We start from the raw sequence: 20,146 nt of genomic DNA on the forward strand, positions 1-20,146 counted from the left end.
AACATGTGTGGATCCTCCCTGCTTGAGCTGCCCCTGCCAATTGTGCTACAGGTTGGGGAGGAAGTAGGAGAGGAATTGGGGAGGGGGGGCAGTCACAGGCATGGAAACCCAACCTGTACACCTTGGACTTTTAGACCAAACTAAGGAGCCACCCTGGCCAGAGATCTGTGGTGTGAGGACTACAAGGGTTACACAGCAGAAGGGCCAAAATAGAAAGGAGAGGGTTGAAAGAGTCCTCTCAAAGGGCAAGAAGAACTAGTTCCTCCTGGAGCTTCAGATCCTCACAGAGGAATAACCTCTGCTGGAGGTTGTCAGTTCCTCAAGGAGCACTGCAGTTGGTCCACAGAGGGAAGAGTCCTGAGAAATTCCCAGAGAATCCAGAGAAAGTCCCAGGCCAACAGAGGTTCTGGATGAGGGCTACCAAACATGGTGACCCCATCAGGTGAAGGCTGGTGATATGGGGGGGGGGGTGTTGGGGGAGGGGGTGAAGGAATTCGTCCCAACGTAGAACAAAACGATAGAAGTTTATTAAAACACTGCAAGGGAGCAGCGGGTGGGACAGCAAAAGAGAAGACTCAGCAACTACATTTTTAAAATGTTGGAAGATTATACACACTAAATAAGATTTAGGGAGATTAAAATTTTTAAACTACTTTTCGGGTTTATTTCATTTGAATCGTAATCTTATAGAAGAGGTTAAAGTAGATCTTATCATAAAACAATAATACCATTTTGTTTAAGGTCTCCTCCAAAATAGTGACTTTATCTTGAAAGACTAGATAATTACATATTCTTAGTTTCTTGGATAGGAAAAACTATGTGTATTTCTATTTCTTAGGATAAATTATTCCTTTCTGGAAGAATCTGGTAAGAGAAAAATCTTGATTTTCAGTAAATTTTGAGACTTTTGTGTTAGAAATTCTACGAGTAATTAACAAGTTTGATTTCAATTTCCCTATAATTTTCACCCACTCTTTGACTTTCAACAAACCCATTGTTTATAGATTGTTTTTTCTGGCAACCCTACTGTTTAGAACTAATTTTAGAAATGGAGAATTCTTTCAGGAAGGGGAAGAAATAGTGAGATAAACTGCCATAAGTTTGGGATTATATGCATAATAGCTCATAATCATAAAAAGCTCAAGGTCTGAAGCACATAATAAATCCTAGTAAACTCAACTGATTTACCATAGATGAAAAAAATTGCTATGCTCTTAGTTCAACGGGTCATTTCATCTGAGAGGAAGGCCCTGTGAAAATCAGGAACAAAGTTGACAAATTTCATGGATTGGTCATGGTGAGCAATATTGAATTTCATGGTTTGTCACAGATGAATAGAAAAATTTTAACCCCCCAATGCATTTGTAAAACAAATAAATTATTATCAAAGATTGCATATTTTAATAATAATAATGTAACATACATTCATTATTGTTAACCCATGGCCTTTTGATACATTTTTTAACAACTATGCAAGTACTCAAATCTCTGTGATTTGTGCATTAGATATTGCACTGTAACCTCATTCAACAAATTTAAATTGCTAATTTCAACCAGGATTACAGAACATTTTACACCAAGCACTGTCTCTGGTTTTTCTTAATATAAAACATAGATAGCTACATTGCTTTGAAACATGAACAAAAAGTCTAGATACTTCCTTCTTAATATTTTTCAATGTATATAAATTTTCACAAATTTTATCCATTCATTTGACTTAAATTTTATGATTGCTTTTCTAGAATATCAGTACAATCTTTAAAATATATTTTGCTTTATATTGACAAAGGAAATCTACAGGGCAGCATGTTCTTCACCAAGTAGGAAAAAATTGTATATGTGTTTCAAGGAACTTGTTAACTTATTTAGCTTCTTTTCACAGCCAGGGTATGAAATTGTCACATTATTAGTATTTAGGGGGAAAAATGTATCTATATTTCACATTTAAAAAATTAAACTGTATGCTTTGAGGAATTGATGAAAAAGTAACAATCAGATGTTGCTAGTATTGAATTTTTTATAAACTGTACCTGACATTTGTCACTACATGCGATATGCCTTTTTAGAAGGTAGACTGCCTTTCTTCCAAGGAGTTCTGACAGATAAACTGAATGTATTTTTCCTTTCTGAGTTTAGCGTAGGACCACTAAATCCCAGGGCAGGAATACCTGATTTTAAAATCTTTTCAGGAAGAATAAAACCTGTTTGCAAAAATGTGTGTTCTCTTTCAACTCTCCTTTGTAGATTTCTGTTAGAATGTTATAAAAGGAGTACTTTAAGTTTGTCCTCCAGGGAAAGAGACCTGCTGAAACATGAAATATTCACCATGTATTTTCCAAAATGCCTATTGCTTGTAGATCTTCCATAAAGGCAGTTAAACTGCATATTGAGAAGTGTGCTTGGTGCACGTTCATATACATACCCAAACATGGTTTCATATGGTGCATTTTGCTTGTGTAGAATGTTAATTTTAGTTTCTATAGAGCAAATTAAAATATAATTCTTAGATTTTTAGGTAAATGCAATTTAGTTTCAATTTAACCTATGTCGTTGTGTCTCCAGCCCCTGTGATTGATCATAAGGATTAAGCACAAGGGTTACAGCAGCAAGCAAGGTAAATATCTGCCATTGAGTAAAGTCTAGCACAATTTCTAATGTTAAGCTTAAATTTATTTACATACACATAGCCACTATCCTCAGTGTCACAGCATTTAATAACGTAGAAGAATGAATTTCAGTACAAGTGTCCACACACCAGGCAAAGGCCAAAGTCATCAGATATGGGCAGCAGATGTATCTTGGGATCCACTTGGTATCACTAACATGGCTTCGAATAACTAAATTCCAAAGTGTTTCAAAATATGCTGTGTCTATAGTTTGGTTTTAAACCAACACTGGGTATTTTGAGGTTATGGTCTTAGCCTATTTATTTACTTATTTATTTTATACTATTTCTGTCCCTCACAAAGCAGAGTATGGACTGAAATTTTATTTTTCATACCTCAAGAATGTCTGGCATTCTTTGAAAATAGGCAGTTCCTCAAAACATTGAGCACAGAGTATGCTTCTGTAAAATATTGATCATATGGTCATATGACCCAGTGGTTTCACTCTTAGGTATGTACCTAAAAGAAGTAAAAATGTATGTCAGTACAAAGACTTATATACAAGCAGCATGTTTAATAATAGCACAGAGTGAAAAGAACCCAAATGCTCATCAACTGGTGAGTGGATAAACAAAATGTAACATATCCATAGAGTGGAATATTATTTAGCCATAAAAAACTATGGCGTGCTGACAGATGCCCCTACCTCAGGACTGAACCTCAAAGCATTATGTGAAGTAAAAAAAAAAAAAAAAAATGCCAGACAAAAGAGAATATATATTGTACGGTTCACTTTACTAGAAATTTCCAAAATAAGCAATAAGAGACGGAAAGTAGATTAGTGGTGGCCAGAGGCCGAGAGGAGGGGAAAATGGGTAGTACTTGCTAATGAGTACAAGATCTCTTTTGAGAGTAGGGAAAATGTTATAAAATGAGATAGTGGTGAAGGTTATGCAATTCTGAATATAGTAGAAACCACTTAGCTGTAAACTTAAAATGAGTAAATTTTGTGGCATATGAATTAGATATCTTAATAAAGCTGTTAAGAAATGAACATACTGACTAAAAATACAAATTTAAATAATTAACATGTAGAAATAAGTGGCCGAATGCAAAATAATTCAGAAAGTGAAGTTGGTTGTTGGTTGGTTAACCATCTCGTTTAGAGTAAATGGCCTCCCTTTGTCCACTTCCTCTACACGTTGCTTTTGAGGAAGATATCTATTTGTTTTTAAACCTAAAATCAAACAACCTTATGTATGATTCTAATAACGTAAAGCACAGGTGAAAGGCTAGTCGGTACCTTTGGAGAAGGCCTGTCCCCTGAATCTTTGACTTGCTGCTTCCCACTCTATCCTTTGTGATCAAGTCTTGTTCCACCTCACCACCATATGTCCTGCTCTCTGTCTGCCCTTTGGCTGTATCCCACCCATGACTGCTCTTCACAGATGGTCCCTGAAATTCAACCTCCTTTCCACTAAGCAAGGTCTGACAATACCATCTTTTCATTCTTTTTTTTAAACCAGTGTCTGCTATGTACCTACAGTTAGTCCAAGCATTGTGGCCATCATTTTCTGACCTCAGAGTTATTTTCATCATGCTCTCAAGCCAGGGGGGGGCAGAAGAAATGTGGAAAGCCATATTTTCTTCTGAGTGTCTTACTTTAATTTCTCCCATTTAATGACATTTGGGCAACTGTTTATAGTCCCAGGGGTAATGCCAGTTTATGGAAGCAAAACAATGACTTAGAATTGTGTTTAAAATAGTGAAGTAGATTGAGTTTGGTTATTCCTACGTATTGGTGGTTGTGATTTTAGGGGTATCAGAAAGACTGGCATGTCCCCATGGTGTCAGGTATTCCAGCACTGTCTCAGGAGTTCAATTCCAAACCACTTCTACTTTTTCTCAAGTTGGGGTCTTCTCTTGGTATTTTAATTTCTTGAGCACCCTCTGTGGCTTAGGCTCCATGTAGACACAGAAGTGAGGCGTCTGGCCTGGCCCCTCTGTCCCTTGGAACTCACAACCTTCAGCTGTCTCAATTCCATCCTGAAGGTTTGTTCCATTAGCATCATATTATGAGACACAGTTCTCCTGGGAGGGCAGCCAACAGCAGGGTGAGGCACAAGAGAAGCATAAAACCCAGCTAACTCTTTTTAGCTTATCAGTTATTCTCACTTGTGACGTGCGTTGGATTTCTTTCTAGCAGCAGCTGGCTACATAAGCCCAAAAAGTCAATCAGTTTTGTTAATGAAGAAAGGAAGGCAGGCAGCATACTTGTACATCAGAGAACCACAAGAGACTGAATCTGGGGCAGAGGGCCCAAGTGGCATGCTGTGATGAGCGCAGAGCCTGTAGGATGTTAGTGAGCAGGAAGGGGCAAGGGTCAGCCGATGTTGGAGGAAGGGCAAAGGCAAGGAATTCCCCCAAATTCTTTTTTTTTTTCCCTTAAGCGAAACCATCTTTACAGTTTGCTAATTTGGAAATGTGAAGAAATGTGTTCTGCTTCAACCTGTGGACAATTACTTATTTTTAAAGGAGTATTTAAATTTGCTACATCAAAATTCTCTTATGTCTTGTGGAAAATATAATTCTGTGGCTCTTCCAATTGTATTTTATTCTCCACTATGAATTATTTAGACCATCCTCTCTTTTAAGTGTATACCAAAACATCATTAGAGGTTATCTAATAGCCAGCTCATCATTTCATTCCCCGAATGAGGCTTGTGGGCCAATTTTCACCCTGTTATACTCTCCAGAATAATGACACTAATTTGGGATCTTGCTGTGGAATTAAATGCTTATACAGATCCCACCCCCTCTGAGACCATAAACATCTGCCATATCATTTCTTATAGCCAAATAACCCCACTATTACCGGGATGATTGAGAAACCATGAGTGGAATAAAAGAGTTTAGGTACTGGCAGAAAGGTTCTGGGAAATACTGTATCACCAGTAGTCTGTAGTCTAAGAAATTTTGGCACTGTTCCAAATAGCCATTCCATTATTATTAGATTCTCCATTATCTTTTCTAATCTCAAGGATGAAACTGTGACTAGGTGACCATTTAGACTGAGAGATAGTTGTAGACTTAAGAAATATTTGCCAACTGTTGTTATCATACTGATAATATCTTACATATGTTGGCCCCTTATTATGTACATGTACTTTTCTGGTCCTTTATGTGTATTATCTCAATCAGCATCACACTGACCATGTGAGGTGATTATTATTATTATTCCCATTTTACAAATGAGAAAACTGAAGCTGAATAAATTGTCAAGTAACATTACACATCCCATAAAGAGGCCACCCAAGATACAAACTCATTCTGTCTGGCTCCAGAGCTCTTGCATGTGCCTATGCACTGCCTCTGAAGAATCTTCAGGGACCCTACCCTTGTGTATGAAGCAGGCAGCAAAAAGTAAATGTAAAAGGATCAGAGGCAGAGTTAAGTCCTAAGAAGAAACAAAGCAAAATAAGGACACAGAGATGGATGAGGTGGTAAGACAAGAAATATCTTAGACAGGGTGGTCAGGAAAGACTTATTACGACGTTTTGAGGTAGAGCAGTCTAGAGAACCAGGTGAACATGACAGAGGGTACGTCCTAGCTAAGGTATTCATTCTTGGAGAAATGAACTGCCCCTGCCCCTCAGTTAACTAGAGAAATGGTACTTCATGCAAAGGGCTCAACAAAGTATGTGGCAAATTAGGCAGAAACTAGGATACCACAGCCTCCAGTGGTATCCTCCAAATTGTTCCCTCCCTACTGGCCTCCCATCAAGCCTTATCTCATTCTGTTCCTGCAGCCTGATTTCCTTTGAGATCTCCCTTCCTACCTCCCTAGCTAGTGCATGTCCCTTGTCTCCACCCTCACTCACTTGGCCTGTCTGTCTGGAATTTGGAACACTGCTGGCAAAAGTCACTTAGTTGGCCTTTTGTACAATGTGACAACTCTGTTCTTTGTCCTGCCTCTGGGTGGCTTTCTCTTTCATCCTCCTCCACTTTAGCCAAAATTTCCACTTTGCCCCATCCCACTGTTGGTTAGCAGATGGCCTTGCCCTGTACTTTTCTGAGAAAACCTAGACCACCATGAATGTTAACTTCTCATTTCCATTTTTAATAATTATCTCAATCCTTAGTCACCTGTAAATTCTTTGACAGTCAATGTGTCTCTCTTTCCAGCCAAAGCAGATCTTTTCACCTGAGCTCTTGATCACATCTACCTCCTACTCAACTGGCCATACTCTTCTAAATATTCTTTCTCTCTTCTGGTTCTTTCCCCAAAGTCTCCTTTATATTAAAAGGATATTCTTTCTCTATTATTGTATGTCCCTTCTAAAACATAGTTTGCATTCACTGTCTCCACTTTGACACCCGTCCTTCATTCAATGCACTGCAACTGCCCTCATCATGCCAAACCAACACGGGCCAGGTCATCCATGCCTATCCAGTCACTAACTCCAATTTTTGTCCATCCATTCAATTACCTTCTCTACAACTTTTATCACTATTGGTCCCATTTCTCTTCCCTTGGTTTCCCTAATATCACCTTGTCCTGGATCTTTGCCTACATCTTGGATTATTACTTCTTGGTTTCATTTGAGTGCTTCACTTTCTCACCTCACCCTTTAAATGTTGGTGTGGCCCAGAGCGCTGTTCTTAACCATCTTTTCTTCTTACACCCTTTCTTTGGGTGAATTCATCCATTCCCATAGCTTTGCCAATATGGTAATGACTTCCACAGCAATATCTTCCACTCACATATCTCCTGTATATGCTACATTGGCAAATCCAAATTTCTTTTGGATGTACTTCAATGCCTGCAGCTCCTTCAACATATCTGAAACTATGCTGCAAGTCCTCTCAGGTTTCTCTTAACCCTTAACTCTTCTCCTTTCTACCTTCTCCTTTGTGCCATCTCCAACCCCATGTTTTAGAGAATGAATATTGTTAATTCTGTTAATTTTATGTTTATATTCTTTATACTTGCCTCATACTTACTCTCTCCTCTGCTTCTTACTTTGGTTTAGGATGTTGTCTTCCTCTGTTTGTTCTACTGAAGTATCATCTTATTATCCCCCTTCCTCCAACCTTGATCCCTCCAAATTCCTCCATACTATTACACAAGTGATTTTTCTAAAATATAAAATAGCTGATAAAACTCCCATGCTATAAACTCTCCAGTGATTCCTCATTGCTGACACAAAGTTCAGATTCCTTATGAAAGCATATTGTGGTATCCTGACCTAAGCTTCTGCTTAGTTCACACAGTGTAATGTAGGGATTGGAAACATGACAGCCTCATTTTGAAGTCTATTTAGGAAATTTTGTTCTTTCTGAAATTCAGGAAGAAAAAAATGACTTTGAAAGAAGAGATACATTAAAAGTCTAAAAAATATCAAAGTGTATTTAATTAGTAGGTGTTCTATGTGGCAAGACGAACTGGGGAGAGACAGGTTATATTTGGGAAATGTGAGAATACAAGAAGCAAGATATGGAATGAAAGGGTCAGAATGTGTTTTCAAAGTGGAATTCTGTTGTTCATATTATTTAAAATATGCTGTTGCTCCTGTACTATATATAAAGAGAGATAGTACCACAAACAATTCCATTTCTAAAATGTTCCCAGTTGTTACTCTTTTTTTTTTTTTTTTCCCCAGTTGTTACTCTTAACTCCATGTAGGCAAATATAGTCTCCTGTTGTGATAAAAATTTTATTAGCCAAGCTACCTACTAAAGATTTTATGTAGCAAATTCTTTCTTATTACCTCAAGATTTATTGTTGAATTTGGGCCAACCTAGAAAAATGTTATAGTCACTTCTCCAAAGATAATTGTAGACCAGATATTCTGGCCAAATTGTTTAAATTTTGAAATCATAGTCATATATTTTATAATTAAATTCTTCTTTATAAGCCCTCTGTAGGCTCCTAGGAGCGTACAAAATTAATTATAAATTCTCATTAATTGTTTAGTATTTACAAGTCACTTTAAAGAATAAAGAGAGGAAAATTTATGCTAACCATTTTTACATTAATGAAGCAAATGTGACAAAATATTGATATTTATTGGATCCAGGTTGAAGAGGGTAATATAAATGATATTCACTGTCCTATTCTTTATTCATTTATTTTTTACATATTTTATAGCAGGAGATTTTACATAATAGTGATATTGTCTTACATTTCCGAGTGTAAGGATTGCTGTATAGGGGCCCTGAATTACCTATTAACATAGATCCCAAGTGGATGGTTGCATTATCCATTCTAGCACAATACCATTTTGTGTAAAATCATTAAATTCAAGGAGTGCCTGGGTAGGTAAGTCAATTAAGCAATCGACTCTTGATTTCAAGTCAGGTCATAATCTTAGAGTCATGAGATTAAGCCTGGGGCTCCCTGATGAACATGGAGTCTACTTAAGATTCTCTCTCTGCTCCTCCCCAATCACACATGCTCTCTCTGTTTAAAACAAACAAACAAACAAACAACAACAAAAAGCCATTAACTTGGAATACTCAGTGAAAATAAAAAGTTTTGATGGTTTTCATGGTTAATGTTTCCTGTGTATTTTGAAATAGTTATTTTATTTCCCCCAGGACTTTCCAGCATGGGTTGGATGATTCTGCTTCGGATTCCATAAAACCGTTTTTCAAGCAACCATTACATTGGTTTTCTTGCATATCACATTTCTATCCTTCTTTACTCAGGTGAGAACCTCTAAACACTACACTATGTATAATTCTATGATCCCTCTAAAGTTTACTAGAAACTTTTATCCAAAAAAAAAAAAAAAAAAGAAAAGAAAAGAAACTTTTATCCATGGAGATAAATGCATCTCACAAAAAGAACTTACAAATTTTTATAATACACAGGTAAGTCAAAAGTATTACTTCTCTTTTTATTAGCACAAGAATCCAATATACAAGCTTTATAATCATTCTGCTAACTCATAGCTTTCCTGATGTAATGGAAAAATGTGAATTTTTGGAATTTAGTTCTATTTTAGCTAATTGCATAGCCATTTTAAAATTCATCTTTCTTGATCTATGACTGGGGATTTGACAGTCCTCCAACTAATTATCAAAAAAGGACAGCAAAACTGGATAATTCATGTAACCAACTAGGGCCTTAGGTAAAAGTTGAGAGAGAAGAAACTTTAAAAATTATGAATAGGGTCTTTCACTTTTATTATTTAATTAACAGCATTTAAACATAAGAAAAATCATTTAAAGCATGAAATATACTTGCAGAATAATCTGATGACATTTTGTGGCATTATATAGAATGTCAGTTTGATTCTTTGCTGAATATATCATTGGAAAGTACCTTTCCTTGGTATCTGTGAATAAATATATCATGTATAGCTGAAGGAGATACTGTTAATCTCCATATATTCTTGATTCATCTTGGAAATACACTAGCAGTGATTTCCCTCTCTAAATTGACTGTCTCTCACTCTTGAGGAATGAGTTCTACCCATAAATACAGAGTGTGTAAACCTCATCTACAAAATCTCCATAAACACAGCAAATAAATCCTGTTTACCTATTAAGTCGCTGTCTCTATATAGGAAATGGGGAATCTGAGATCAGTGACACATAGACCCTACCTTTGAGAACCTTAGTATATTGTTGTTACTTTATCTACAAATAACACATCTTCACCATCTCTGATGAATTCCTTATGATTGATTTCTAGAAACGGAATACCTTCAGTACCCTGTCATCTCAGTACCCAGCAGCTTGCATGTAAATAGACTCATGTCATCGAGAATTAAATAGCTGACTTTCTAATACTCATTATTGAAAAAATAAATTAAACAATTGAATCTTTTATAGTGTGAATTAAACAAACAAAAACTCTGTGTCATTTTGATGAGATCCCCAGCTTCTCAACCTATTTTTTCTCCATGTTACCAGAGTGGTTTTAATCTATTAGTATTAGTACTTTCATCTTAATCTAAAACCATTGAGATTATCCCCATTTAGGCATTGCTTTTGTAAGACTTCCACCTTCAGGTTTGTTCAGCCTTACCTAGAAGCTTGGAAAGTCAGCATGGGAATGGGTTTATCTTTCACATAGCTGCTTCTTGTGTTTAACTCCTTTCTCTCTTCCATGCCTATAGCAAGCCTAAATGTAATAAGACTTTTCTTTCTTTCTGCTTCTGTGTAATAATCAATCTCCACTATTTTTTTTTTCAATCTCCACTATTATCCTAACACAAATGTTAGAACATGGCAGTCACTACTCAACTTCAATAGAAATGAAGTTTGGTACAAGCTTTCTGGAGGACAGTTTAGGAACCTGTGTCAAAAACCTTGCAGATATTTATTCCTCTTTATCCAGAAACTTCATTTCTAGGAATCAATCATAAAGGAATTTATCAGAGCAGCTGGTGAAACTTTATATATGAGGCTATCCATTGAAACATTATTTGTGAAAGAAAAAAAATGGAAATAAATGTCTCACAGTATAGAATTAGGCAAGTCAATTATGGGATAGTCATATGACACATTATTGTGGAGTCATTAAAAGGGTTGATTTTTGAAAAATATTAAATGACAAATAATTAATGATTTATAGTTAAAGGGAAGCTATAGTTAGTCATTATCACATCCTCAAAACCAGCCCAATTTTTCTCATAAAAACTGTGTACCAGACATTCTAGATGCTTCATGTATATCTCTTTTAAATATCACACCAATCTGTAGGCCACCTATTTCTGGGCTTCTTTCATGGAGAGTAAAGTGACGTGTAGGTGGCAAGTTTCTGAAGAGAACCATGCTGGGAGGCAGACTCAGAACTTAGGCTTGTCTGCTTCCAAAGCTCTAGCCCCTGACAACTACAACTTCACCTGTCAGTGGGAGAACAGATGTTCAGAATGATATTAATAGATGTGCATAAAAAATCTAGTATTATCAGTTATTTGTTATGTAAAGTCTCTTTTTATGTACTAATGTATTGGTACATATGGACTAATCTCTGGTGTTTATCTCCAACAGAGGGATTTAGTATGTGGATTCCTCAAGCTTGCTGGATATGAGATCCATGTTTCTTAGGGGAGGAACAGTTATTGGAAAGTGGAACACAAAATGAAAGTGTTGAACTATGCCATATTAGTTTACATATAGCATTTAAAAATATGTATAGAAAAACAAAATTGAAAGGATATATGCTGGGGAGCTTAATGTTTTTATCTTTGTATGGTAGGATTACAAACAACTTTAATATTTTTCATGTATCATTTGCTATGTTTTCTGAATTTCATATAATGAAAACTATGTAATTTTACAGATCATTTTGACTTGAGATGGGATTATAGCCTGATAAACTCATCACAAGTTGAAAATATTTTTCAGTCAAAAATGCATTTAATGCACCTACCCTACCAAAACAGCTTAGCCTCACCTACCTTAAATGTACTCCAGCTACTCGTATTAGCCTATAATTGGACAAAATCATCTAATACAAAACCTATTTTATAATAAAGTGCTGCATATATCATGTAATATCTTGACTCCTGTACTGAAAGTGAGTAACAGAATGGCTGTATGGGTACAGAGTAGTTGTAATAGTATGAGTGTTTACCCTCACATGGCTCCTGGAGCTGCGCCTTGCTGCCACCACCCAGCATCATGAGAGTATCATGTAGTATATCACTAACCTGGAAAAAGGTAAAAAATCTCAAAATTTGAGGTGCGGTTTCTACTGAATGCATCTCTCTCTCTCTCTCTCTTTTAAGATTTTAATTCATTTATTCATGAGAGACAAAGAGAGAGGTAGAGACATAGGCAGAGAGAGAGAGGCAGACTTCATAGAGAGGCAGGGAGCCTGATGTGGGACTCAATCCCGGGACTCCAGGATCACGCCCTGGGCTGAAGACAGGTGCTTAACAGCTGAGCCACCCAGGCGTCCCTGCATATCACTTTCACAGCATCATAAAACTGAAAAATCTCAGTAGAATCATCGTTAAGTCAGGACCATCTGTATTAAGATAAAAGTTTTTCAAAAACAAAAAGAAACCCCATTTTTTATTGCTCTTTTTTCCACATGACTTACCCTATAACCTCTAGACAGATGGTTTCTAGCTTTGAATCTCCAACTCTGAGCACTTACCTTTACCACAACATTGTATGGCCAGCTGCCCATATTTTCAAATGACTCACTGTCATTATTGGAAATCCACTATGATGTCCTCAACTGACCTTTCCTTCCACTCTGCCCTTGTCTCCATGCATAGTGCCTTTTGTATTCCTAATACATCAAGAATGTCATCATTCTTAAACACTTCCAGGGTAGAATCTTGATTATAGTTTTCATATTGCACTTTGCTTTGCCTATTTCTAGTGTATTATCGTGTTCAGTTGATTCTTACTCAACAGTTCTCTTAGAACTATCCTTTCTGGGCAGCACCAGTGGCTCAGTGGTTTAGTGCTGCCTTCAGCCCAGGGCGTGATCCTGGAGACCCAGGATTGAGTCCCCGTCAGGCTCCCTGCATGGAGCCTGCTTCTCCCTCTCCCTGTGTCTCTGCCTCTCTGTTTCTCGAATAAATAAATAAAATCTTTAAAAAAAAAAAAAAGAACTATCCTTTCTATGCAATCCATTACGATAGCCTTAGTCCATTTAGCTATTATTTAACATGTTTCAAATACTGTTTTCATTATATTGCTCTTTTGCCCAAGAATCTGTTGTAGCTTCTTTTTGGCCCACACTGGCTGGCTTATTGCCTGGAGTACCCAATAGCTTTCTCTGTTGTTAGTCTCCCTTCTCATCTCTTAAGACACATTTACTCCATACCTTTCACTTTTATTATTGTTTATTCTCAGCTTCAGACCTTGATTTATGTAGTTTTCTCTTCTAGAAAACCTTTAGTTCTCTTCTTTGCTTTTCTGAATTCTCCATGGAAGGCACAGGATGAGCTCCCCTATACTGAGGGCAATACTTTCTGATAATTCCTCTCTGACAGATCCTAGAATATGATTAGAAAGACATGATCCATCTGACTTAAGACCTAACACTTTCAGAACAGTGGTATAGTCAAAGGAACCCAGGATAGCAATAAAAGTAATTTCAAAATAACTCAAGGTATTGATTTGCATTTGTGAAACATTGCAATGTGAATACCTGGACCATCATCATGTGACTTAAAAAATCTCCACCTTTTCATCCATTTCCCTCATATACCTCTGCTGTTTCTGTGTGTTTGTCACCCCCCAAATTATCCTCCAAAACTCCATTCCTCACTTTAGCACCTAAATGAACTGCTCATAGAAATACATGAGTTGGATAACGACAAACTAAAAATATAGAAAGCTTTTCTTTTTGGGAAAAGGTGAGGCTGAGAGGAGACATGGCTGAAATATTAATATTATGAAGGATCTTAGTAATTTATTCACCTACTTGCTTACTTATTTGCACCTATGCATTGATTTAGAAACGATTTAATTTGGCCTTTAACAAGTACTATGTATATTAAGATAACGAATTAAAAGTAAGTGAGAAGGAAGGAACAGAGCTAGGAAGAGGGCATGAAATTAAGACTTAAATTAAGAGTTACAAATGTATACACAGTTGTATGACCCATAAATTTGTTTGAGGATTACTAACAAAAGCCTATGAAGGATACAAATTGGTAAAAATAGAATTCTTCATGTTCTCCTAGAACCCCTGGAACAGAATTTAGAAGAGTTTGCTTTAGGGGAAAAAAAATGTATTTTCAAAGCAGTAAGTAAAATGTACTGTATTCATTATCCCTAGCACTGGTATAGGCTAACAATGTGCGTTGATTTAGAAGGGGTAATCAGTTTCATACTAGATTAAACTAAGGCATGTGGAGAATATATTAATCTCAAGGTTAATACTATGACACCATACTGTGCTTTCATATAAATGTTCAAGGAAGAACACTATCTTAGTCAATTATACCGTGGCATTATAATTTTTTTTATTATTTTCCTAACTTTCATCTTCTTGTGGTTCTTTTAATATTTCCTAATATTTTTCCGGTCTTCCTTAGCTAAGTAGGTCGTAACTGCACACTGAAACCAAGTAGCATAATCAGTGTGAGTAAACAGCCCATTCATTTTACACTGCTCATTTTCTTTTATGATGACAACATGATGTTTTGATTCGTGGCCAGTTCATTCTGAGCTGTAGGTTATTTCTTTCTACTCTGCTTTTGTTTCTATTTACTTTTACTCAGTGTAATCCTGTTTTAGATTTATATACATTTTTCTCTCCCTAAATATATTAAGCTACCTTTGGCTACATTTTTATGTGGGTCTTTCCTTTTATCCAGTTCATCAAGAGGTATTCATTCATTTTCTCTATAAATGCATTTAAAATTTTTTTCTCCAGGTAAGGCACTGTGCTAGGTGTTAATGGTGGAGAAAGAGGTAAGCAATGAAGTTGGAGAGAAAGCACCTTTCCTTAATATTTATATGTCGGCAATACAACCTCAGTGACCTACTTGACAACACATAAAATACCACTGCCCCACTTCCTCCAACTTGAGCCACACCTCCGATTTACTCCCCGTATTCCCCCAGTCTTCTTCTTTCGTTTCTGTTGCTGTTTCTCTGTCTCCTTTGCCAGTTCACCTCCTTAGATCTGGCCATTAAATACTGAACATCTTTGGTGTTCTATCACAGAACTCTTAACAGGTGAAGTGAAATATGCCTATGGCTTCATGTACTCCCTATGTGTTCCCAAATTAGAATCTCTGATTTTTACCTCTCCTGGGACTACAGACCCATATACCCCGAGTGCCAACCATATATGAATGCTTTCCTGAGGTTTACACCTGGAGATCATCAAGACACCTCAAACTCAACATGACCAGAGGTGGACTTAGGATATTCCCTTCCAACTTGATCCCCTTCTGTTATTCCCTTTTTTGTCTGATGGGACCTCCATGAATTGTAGGAGCCAGAGATATAGGAGGCAACCTGAACCTGAGCACCTCCCTCTTCCTTCCTCTCCTACCACACCCAATCCATTGCTAAGTTTCATTAATTTTTAACTCCTACAGTTTGCTATCCGTTACACCACCTTTGCTTTAGTCCAAATAATCATCTTTCTCCTCAGTGCTGTAATGGCCTCTTGGTTTCTTTCCCATGTGTATGTTGACTTCCATTTTCAGTGTTTTCTGAATTGCAGCCAGAGATTTAACTAACCCAAATCTATTTTCAAAACTATATGTTATCATTTCACATTTATGGTTTAAAAACCCTCCATGAATTCTCCTTTGTCCTTAAATATAAACAAAAATGTTCAGCATCCTATAAGACCTCCAGAGATGTGGTTTACCCACCTCTGCAACCTCTTGTGATACCACACTATCCTGTGATTCCACTCTGCATGCACATTAGCCTTTTTATATTTCTTTGCTGTGCCGTGCTCCTTTCTGCCACAGAACTTTTGCATTTGCTTTTCCCTTTCCCTGAAATGTTTTTATTCTCTTCCACCTATTTAATGCTAACTTCTCTATATCTCAGCTCCAATGTGACTTCTGTAGAGAAGTCTTTCATCAACCACAAAAACTGATTCACTTCTTACTGCATCTTCTAATAGCATCTTTTGCTTTTCTTCCAGTGAGTTTTTATAGTTGTGATTTTATTTTTATTTGTATGGTCATTTAAACTGTATATGTATTCTCCACTAAACTCTATAAAACAGTGACGGTTGAGCAACCCTCTTGGGCACCCTCCCTCTTTGGGAGCTTTGTACTATTGCTCAATAAACTTTGCTACCCACAAAAAACAAAAACAAAAACAACAGTGACTGTTTTTGCTTGCTGTTGTGTGTTCATGGCCTAGCACATAGAAATCAGCCAAAAATAGTAGTTGAGTAAATGACTGGTTGAAGGAACACATGAATTACTGTAGTATTGTTTCAGATATTGACATATTAAATGATACATTTAGCTTTTTTCAAACATTTGATCTGAATAGTAAAGCTCAGGCATGGAAAGCCTGGTCTTGTTGAAGAGGTGGCTTCTAGTATCCTTCAGATAAAGCATCTTGGGGGAAGGATGAAAAAGAGTTTTGGTTTCTCAAACCAAAACCAGCTGCTGCTAACACAATACTGAGAAAAAGAGCTTAGAGATCATTGTGCTCTGATGAGGTGCCCAGCTTTGACATGGAGCCAACAGTCAGGGGAGAAGAAATGATAGCCCTTTAACACCAAAGCTCTTAAGTGGTTGTTTCGGAGTGTGGATGTACAAGCAGCTGAATCACTGAAAAGATTTTTAGAGGGGCGCCTGGGTGACTCAGGTGGTTAAGTGTCCAGCTCTTGGTTTCAGTTTAGTTTATGATCTCAGGGTGGTAAGACTGATGCCAAATTCTGGCTCCACGCTCAGCATGGAGTCTGCTTAAGATTCTCTCCCTCTTCCAGCCTCTCCACCTCTCCCCTTGCTGTCTCTTTCTAAAATAAATCTTTAAAAAAAAATTTAGAAAGTCACATGTCTGTGAATCAGTTATTAAAAGAAGTTAAAATGGCAAATGAGCTAGGTACTTGATATAACTAGATATCTATTCATATTTTCCCTTTTTCTTTAAAAAAAAGATTTTATTTATTTATTCATGAGAGACACAGAGAGAGGAAGAGACAAAGCCAGAGGGAGAAGCAGGTTCCTCACAGGGAGCCTGCTGTGGGACTCGATCCCCAAACTGGGATCATGCCCTGAGCCAAAGGCAGATGCTCAACTGCTGAGCCACCCAGGCATCCCCATATTTTCCCTTTTCTATTATAGTTTAAAGGTATTCTATTAAAAAGAATACCATACTGGAGCCAGCAAAGAGATAATAGAATACTATGGGTTTCCACATTAGACAAACATGATTTGTAAGCTTGTGTACTAGTCTTGTGATCTTGGAAAGTTTGTTAACCTACAGGACCTTCAATCTCCCTGTATATGAAATAGTTTATATTTTGGTGAAAAAGTTAAAACATATATACAATACAATCTTACCAATCTACTTGCACACAGCTTGCAATACCATTCAGTCTTCTTCTATCTTGAAGCATCTTCCTTCCTTAACTTTTGAGATCCTCTCCTATCAGAGTCATGAGGATTAGTTAAATGAGCTAAAGTGCCTCAACCCATAAGTACTTACTAAACAGTCATTCAGTACTGCTGTATTAGTAAAAAGCTATATGTCTCAGAAAGTTGCAGAATTTATCAGTTACCCAAACATATTTAAAGGACTCCTCATAAGTGTGATAAAGTGGATAGAATATTGAACCACTTTCTCACTGAATCTCACTTATCTGAAACATGATGCCAGGGGAGACTTTTCTTAAACTCTGTATAACAGGCCTTTATTATCTGGTAGGCAAGAACCAGTCGGTAATAGTTAAAGGCTCCAGAGAACTAACTTTTGCTCCTCAAAAAGGATGTCTGAGTGATCACTGAGTCCAGTGTCTCAATGACTCGGGCTAGATGAGCACTTCAGGGGGAGTCCAAAAGTGATGGTTGATATGTAATATTATTTTAAAAATCAAAATTAGATTTTATTTATTTTTAGAAATAGGATATATTAACCTGTGTAACATCAAAGTGTAGAGCTAGGGCTATGAGTTTGGGTACTAATATCTTTGGGTGACATGGGGGAAATGGGGTCATCCCACATAAAAAGTTTAATTTTGCTAAAATCAGGAGATAACACAGCTCCTCATAGTTTGAACACCTACCCTCTAAGTTGTACACCAGAGAGTGTAGATACAACCAACTCTAAAAAAATGAGACCCTTGAAAAGTGTCAATCTACCTTTATGGACAGTTATTAAAAACAACGCAAGTCCTGTATGCAAGTGTACAGGTGAACCTTGTCTGACTTCTGTTTATTGACTCAACTTTAATGATCAAGATTATAGAGACTTGACTACACCCATTATCAAGGTAAGTTATATGCAGACATTTTCAGTGCTATAACTACGTGTCATTTGCACATTCTTGGTTAATGTGATGAAGAAAAATATTTGGGGTTGTTTTTTCCTCCTCAAAGGTATTAAAGTTATTTTTTCCCAGAGAAATGTGGGAAAATTGCTTTAAATATTTGCATTTACTTATTTTCTTAGGAAGATCATGAAGGATCAGTTTTGGAAAGCCCAGAATAGTCCAGCAATGCAGGGCTTCTCCTCTGCTTTTGTGTTCTCACTTTAAGGCTTTTACTCTCAGTTTCTCTTTAGTTGTGCCCTTGCCTTTGTTCTCTGAATAATGTAACTTATGGTCTCTGGTATAAATTTGGCCCAGTAATCCATGACAGGAACCATCTGGTTGAAATCAGTCCCTAGATCCCTTGAATAACATGGCTCCAATTTGAGAATCAGCCTTGAGACCACAAACTTGATTTTGGGTCAAAAAGATGGTATCCTTAATCAGAAGGTTGAATAGAGCCAAACATACTCAGTACTGGAAAAAACAACTTACCTACCTATTATCAACCAGGTTGAATGGAAAGCAGCCTGGAATAGAGGAATAAATATGGATTTTAAAGTCAGGAAGACCTGGATTCAAAGTCCAGCAGCCATATTTATTAGCTAAATGACCGTTGACTAGTTTCTCAGTATTCCTGAAACAAAAATTAAGTGAGATGAATATAAAGTATCTCTATGCATGTCTTATTTTAGGTTTCCCCAAGAAACAGACCCTGAGACCAAGATTTAAGTGAAAGTAGGTTATTTTCTAAGTGGAGGGAATAGTGGAATGGGAGCAAGTCAGACAAAGAAAGAAAAACAGCAAATAAAAATTCATGTAATCAAGCCAATTGCTGAAGAAATAACCAGACCTTAAACCTTCTGGGGAAATTCTTGGGATCTATGTGGAAGGCATCTATCTGAGAGTTATCCCACCAAGGGAGCAAGGATGCTGAGGTATTTACAAGGCAACTTCCATCAGTCATTGGTTGAAGGCTGCTCTCCAGGGCTGTGAATTCACTAGCACTTTCAGCTTGTCTTGCCAAGAGGCAGAGAAATGCAGGCCATGTCAACTGAGTGATAAGGGCAAGAAGATGTGGGGACAGTGACAACATCTCCTTTGGTGTTCCCCTCACACTACTGAAATCCACTCATTACCCACATTAAGTTCTCTGAGTCTTTTCATTGATTCTTCAAGGAGATGCCTGGTCAAAACATCTTATAAAAAATGTGTTATTGTAGTAGAGTTCACGGGACAAGCTAGAGTGTCCCCTACTGCAGTTATTCCTGAGTCTGCAAGTGATAATCATCATTACTTCCCTCTGCCACTTATTCCAACTTTCCCTCACCCTCGACTGTCACACCCGCTGATATATGTTGCTTGCCCAGTGGAGTCACTGAGACATTCATCCTTGAGGAGTTGAACCCTTGGCTACCATTCCCTTATCAGAATGTTGTTACTTCTATAACCTCTTTATGGTTATTTTTTTTTAAGATTTTATTTATTATTCATGAGAATACACAGAGAGGAGAGAGAGAGAGAGAGGCAGAGACACAGGCAGAGGGAGAAGCAGGCTCCATGCAGGGAGCCTGATGTGGGACTTGATCCCAGGTCTCCA

General features: G+C 37.2%; 1 protein-coding gene across 3 annotated transcripts in view; it reads left to right on the forward strand.

The window, feature by feature from the left end:
- Positions 1-20,146, forward strand: part of KIAA0825 (KIAA0825 ortholog) — a 380,540-nt gene that overhangs the window by 128,505 nt on the left and 231,889 nt on the right. For all 3 annotated transcript variants that reach the window (XM_077864518.1, XM_077864511.1, XM_077864514.1), the window contains exon 13: positions 9,207-9,317. In XM_077864518.1, the coding sequence (XP_077720644.1) occupies positions 9,207-9,317 (111 nt within the window). The remainder of the gene's footprint in view (positions 1-9,206; positions 9,318-20,146) is intronic.

The sequence above is a fragment of the Canis aureus genome, chromosome 2 (genome assembly GCF_053574225.1).
Source record: "Canis aureus isolate CA01 chromosome 2, VMU_Caureus_v.1.0, whole genome shotgun sequence".
Classification (NCBI taxonomy): domain Eukaryota; kingdom Metazoa; phylum Chordata; class Mammalia; order Carnivora; family Canidae; genus Canis; species Canis aureus.